Below are 6,015 nucleotides of genomic sequence, written 5' to 3'. Positions count from 1 at the left end.
GCGATCTCGGCTCACCGCAACCTCCGCCTCCTGGGTTCGGGCAATTCTCCTGCCTCAGCCTCCTTAGTAGCTGGGATTACAGGCACGTGCCACCATGCCCAGCTAATTTTTTGTATTTTTTTAGTAGAGACGGGGTTTCACCATGTTGACCAGGATGGTCTCGATCTCTTGACCTCGTGATCCACCCGCCTCGGCCTCCCAAAGTGCTGGGATTACAGGCTTGAGCCGCCACGCCCGGCCAATTCTGGCAATTCTAATCCAGAAGTCTGTTTTAACAAAAATTAGAACAGAAGTTCGCTGGTCTCTGTTAGAATACAGCTTAATTACTCAATCTAAATAATATTTATATGTATGAATCAGACAATAATAAAACTAACACCTTCAGCATCTCCTAAATTCTAGCACAAAAGCCCAGCTTAGTAGAAAAGTAAGTGCAAAAAGGCTTAATTTACTTTCTCATAAAGCAGCACGTCCAAAATTATGTTCCTTGATAAATTTCTTCTGTAGAAAAATGGGTTCTATAGTCATATTAACTTTTAGAACATGGAGTCTCTGTCAGTAGTGTATTAAATGTGCACATTAGTATATTAAAAGCTCTCAAAATAAAAAGAGGGGTTAATATTAAAAAATAACCTAAATTTGTATATCCCAAATGTTCTTAACCACAAAAATATAAATAATGATACTCTTATTTTTCACTCTCTCCCTTATGGTAGTAGCACAGACAGAATGGTTAAATGTATTTGTTTTTTTCTTTGACACAGGGTCTCACTCTGTCACCCAGGCTGGAATGCAGTGCCACATTGTGGCTCACTGTAGCTTCCTAGGTTTAAGCGATCATGCTGCCTCAGCCTCCTGAGTAGCCAGGACTACAGTTGTGTGCCACCATACTTGGCTAATTGGTTTTATTCCTCCAGATGAGGTCTCAGTATGTTTCCCAGGCTGGTCTTGAACTCCTGAGCTCAAGCGATCATCCTGCCTCAGCCTCCCAAAGTGCTGGAATTACAAGTGTGAGCCAGCACACCCTGCCTTATAATTTTTAAATGGTCATTAAGAGCTTTCACAGAAATAAACAAAATTACTATTAAATTGGCAAAGTATTTCCTCATTTATATCATATCATATCCTGGTTCCATATATGGCCCCTGTTTTTCATGATCTTTTCCATCTTCTTTTATTTATTTATTTGGTTTTTGAGATGGAGTTTCGCTCTTGTTGCCCAGGCCAGAGTGCAATGGCACAATCTTGGTTCATAAAAACCTCTGCCTCCCGGGTTCAAGCAATTCTGCCTCAGCCTTCCAAGTAGTTGAGCTTTCAGGCATGTGCCACCATGCCCAGTTAATTTTGTATTTTTTAGTAGAGACAGGGTTTCTCCATGTTGGTCAGGCTGGTCTCGAACTCCCTACCTCAGGTGATCTGCCTGCCTTGACCTCCCAAAGTGCTGGAATTACAGGCTTGAGCCACCACGCCCAGCCTCCATCTCCTTTTAAATCTTTTTTTACTTTTTTCTTGAGACTGAGTCTCACTCTGTCACCCAGGCTGGAGTGCAGTGGTAGGATCTTGGCTCACTACAACCTCTACCTCCCGGATTCAAGCAATTCTCTTACCTCAGCCTCTGAGAAGCTGGGACTACAGGCATGCAACACCACAGCCAGCTAATTTTTGTATTTGCAGTAGAGACAGGATTTCACCAGGCTGGTCTTGAACTCCTGACCTCAAGTGATCTGCCCGCTGCAGCCTCCCAAAGTGCTGGGATTACAGATGAGAGCCATCGTGCTCAGACTTAAATCTAAATAAACACTTACGTTATTTTGTGACAGATCCCACTGGGTACAACCAGCTAAGTACTACAGCACGCAGTGGGTATAAGGCTATTTATATGTATGCCTTTTGTTTTTAAATGTTTACATCAGAAAGTAATTCTTCCTCCTAAACTCTCTCATTTATACCTCTCTCGAGATACATACATACATGTGTGAAAACACTGTCTTATTCTCATCTCCCTTACAACAACGATCATAGAATGGTACACATTGTGGCAATATGAAACACTGTATTTAATAAGAGAAAATAACATTATTTCAAACACACTTTTATTTTTGACTTTATTTTACTCTAAAATGTGAACAGTTAGAGAAGAATTAGATTTCATTTCTAAATCATTTCATTTCTAAAAGAATTAGCATTTCATTTCTTTCCAATTTTACCTTTGATTTGAACAGAAAAGGACCCACTTACTGCCCATTTCCTCATGATGTTGAAAATGTGCTAGAGCCTTGCAACTTATCCATTGTCATCAGGGGACCAGAAATTTCAGGAAGAGTGAAATAGTAGGTGGAAATGCTCTTTACCCACTGGCGAGTTTATGCCAATTAGAAGTCTCTATCTATATATAATATTATTTTAAATATCGCACCATTTTTACCTCATACCTTCTGCTTTGAGAAACACTAAGACTGCTGATATATATTACTGGCTATCTTAGTTTTTCAAAGCAGAAAAAAATTATATAAAATATACGTCATACTATATACTTTATATTAAAAATAATGTATATAATTTTATAATAATTAAAAATTATATATATAAAATATATATTATGACATATATTTTATATTATTTTATAAAATATACAGTATGACATATATATCAGTTTATATATAGTATATAAAAGAAAAAATATATAGAATATACATGTCATACTATATATTTTATATAATATATAGTATGATTGATATATATATATATATCACTGTTTATTTGGGTTTTTTGAGATAGAATCTTGCTATGTTGTTCGGAATGGCCTCAAACTCCTGGGCTCAAGCAATCCTTTGACCTCCTGAGCAGCTAGGACTACAGATGTGCCTGGCTTTTTAAAAAATATCCCTGAAAGCACAAGTTAAGACTTTGTAAAATAAAATAAAGAATAAAATGTTTTTTTGTTTTTTTGTTTTTTTTTAAGTAACTAAGTACCCATAAAAGGATCAACAAGGAGAAGATGAAGTAAGACAACGTACAGGGAACCTCTATCTGCCTTCTGTGTGTCCAACACCTGTTAAAATAGCATTGTCAGGCAACTATCTTCAAGCCTTACATATTAGCTCCTTTAAATAGTATGAGTACATTAAAATACTAAATTAAAATCTCAATGTTGATTCTTTGAGAATATCTGGTTAAGATTAACATCAATCTTAAATCTACAGTATATACTATTTTCTACGTCCCATGATGAGGAAAGATACCAGAAAACAATTTCACCTGCCTTCTCAGAAATGTATAAATATACCCTACCTTTTTTCTTTTTCATTGGTTCATGGCTATCTGGTGATGTAGGAATAGGAGAGGTATCCATTGGTTCAGACTCTTCAGTTGACACCTCCACTACAGTTTCTGTAATGACATCTGGTCTCATAGCAGCATGGATAAATTCTGGAGTTGATACACAAGGAGGAACAAACACTTCCACTATAAAAAAAAGTTGAAAAATTAAAATTTCCCACCCCCATCAGTGTTTCTTGTGTGGACAGTTCAACATTTAGAAGAGGTGAGGTTTGTTAAGAATTAATCAAAGCAGGATAAGAGCTTAATACTGAAGAATTTAATTTGCTGACTATTCAATATGATGTAAACTATACAAGGAAAATAAATGCAAAGAAAATCAACTGAAAGGAAAAATGTTAATCCTCTGGGTAGGGCAAGGACCATGAGTAGTCACTCCGCTCTTTCACACATAAAGGTACCTTCAAGCTCACTGCAGAAAAATTCTAAATTATTCTAACAGTTGGGAAAACATTTGAAAATAATAGTATAACACTGAGTTAATAATTACTTTCCATCCACATATCCATCATTATTTTTTAACAGGTAATACATGCATGTGGTTCAAAATCTGAAAGATTTACAAATATGTACTCAGTAAAATATAAGCACCTATAGTTCATTTTAGAATTTGAAAAGGAAAACTTGCTCATACAGACAACAAATACTGCCTTTCAATATTTAAAGAGTCTTGATGTTTTAGTCACTAAAACAGTAGGTACAGACTGTAATCTGGTTTTCTAGTACATACAATAATGTTGCTCTGGCTTCCTTCTAATAGGCACAAATAACCAAGATACGATATTTCTATTTCTGTTTCTTTGTTTTGTTTTGTTTTGAGATGGAGTCTCACTCTGTCATCCAGGCTGGAGTGCAATGGCACGATCTCCACTCACTGCAACCTCTGTCTCCGGGGTTCAAGCGATTCTCCTACCTCAGCCTCCCGAGTGGCTGGGACTACAGGCAAATGCCACCACACCCTGCTAATTTTTGTATTTTTAGTAGAGATAGGGTTTCACCATGTTGGCCAGGCTAGTCTCAAACTCCTGACTTCAGGTGATCCACCCGTCTCTGTCTCCCAAAGTACTGGGATTACAGGCGTGAGCCACTACACCCAGCTCTGATATTTCTATTTCAATTAAGAGATACAGTTAACACATACTGTCTTAGATTAACAGACTGACCAAAAATGCTACACATTTCTTCTATCTCTGAATAATACACTGGATTCCATTTAAATTCATGCCTGTAATCCCAGCACTTTGGGAGGCCGAAGCGGGAGGATCACGAGGTCAGGAAACCAAGACTATCCTGGCTAACTCAGTGAAACCCCACAGCTACTAAAAATACGAAAAATTAGCCTGTAGTCCTAGCTACTCAGGAGGCTAAAGAGGGAAATCATTAGAAACCGGGAGGCGGAGGTCACAGTGAGCTAAGATCACACTACTGCACTCTAGCCTGGGCAACAGAGCAAGACTCTGTCTCAAATTAAGGAAAAAAAAAAAAGAATGGTTGCTCTTAGCATTTATTATAAATTCCATTGATGTGAGCCAATCTTCCTGTATCAAGTCAAATTGACATTTGGGCATTAAATTAAAATTAGGACAAATTAGAATTAGTACAAAATGACTATCAAAGTTGGTCTTAAAGACTAAGAGGGACCACAAGAAAATAAAAACACAATCTGAAGGATATTAGATAAAAAAAAAAATAAAGAATAAAAAAATGGCAAAAGCTCCCTTCTCTCTCTACCATGTATGGTTCTCTGGAGTTACTGCCCATTTATCACTGAATATAGGATGAAAAGTGGTCACAACAGGCAACTGTTCCCATCTCTCATACTCTCAAGGACTATGAAGGCTTATAATTTGTCCAGAGTTAAGGAAATAGACATGACAGTATAAATAGCTATTTAATAAATATCTGTCTATAGTGGACATTTTCTGTATCATTTATTATGATAATTAAGTATTTTAAGACTTGGAGACCTTAGTAAATAAATTTCAGTTATGGCTGCCATATGTTCATGTGTAATAGATCTTTGAGAATCCCCAACAATCCCCCTGCATTAAAAAAACAAAACAAAACAATTTTAGATATATCAGGTAGTATGACACGTTTAACACAAGAATGAACAGTTTACATACCAGGACTTCTTGAATCCCTCAAGCAGGTAGGAGATTCCATATGAAGCAGGGCTTCAGCAGCTTCAATTGTCTTATCTGTACAGTGTGCATTACTGCTATGAACTGATGCTTCCACTGGAGGAAAAACAAGTTCTACTCAATTAAAAATACACTAAACGCATAACTAAAACATATTACTAAGAAATATAATCACTCCTGAAAGAGAAATGAAAAATAAATATAAAATAACACGAGTAACTCTAAGCCACTGACATCTATTAGTCTAGATAAATTACTTACGGAAATAATTTGTAAAAAGCTAGTATCTATATTTTATAAAATAAATACTGATATAAAATGAATGTTGATTATAAAGCAACCAATGATGTAAATCAGAAATTATGCACTGGGCAGTGGCTCACAGCTGTAATCCCAGCACTTTGGGAAGCCGAGGCAGGCGGATCACAAGGTCAGAAGTTTGAGACCAGCCTGACCAACATGGTGAAACTCTGTACTAAAAATACAAAAATTAGCCAGGTGTGGTGGCACATGTTGGTAGTCCCAGCTACTT

The 6,015-nt window shown here is 36.7% G+C and overlaps 1 protein-coding gene across 12 annotated transcripts in view; it reads right to left on the bottom strand.

Annotated features, from left to right (window-relative positions):
* ELF2 (E74 like ETS transcription factor 2) overlaps positions 1 to 6,015 on the bottom strand; it is a 118,911-nt gene that overhangs the window by 12,469 nt on the left and 100,427 nt on the right. For 7 of the 12 annotated variants that reach the window (XM_037729383.1, XM_037729382.1, XM_037729385.1 and 4 more), the window contains 2 exons: positions 5,466 to 5,579; positions 3,292 to 3,465 (listed from right to left, as the gene is read on the bottom strand). In XM_037729383.1, coding sequence (XP_037585311.1) covers positions 3,292 to 3,465; positions 5,466 to 5,579 — 288 coding nt within the window. The remainder of the gene's footprint in view (positions 1 to 3,291; positions 3,466 to 5,465; positions 5,580 to 6,015) is intronic. The other 5 variants (XM_037729384.1, XM_017502873.2, XM_017502882.2 and 2 more) reach the window with 1 other exon arrangement.

This window comes from Cebus imitator, unplaced genomic scaffold (assembly GCF_001604975.1).
Source record: "Cebus imitator isolate Cc_AM_T3 unplaced genomic scaffold, Cebus_imitator-1.0 Scaffold303, whole genome shotgun sequence".
NCBI lineage: Eukaryota > Metazoa > Chordata > Mammalia > Primates > Cebidae > Cebus > Cebus imitator.
This window is presented reverse-complemented; position numbering and strand designations above follow the sequence as displayed.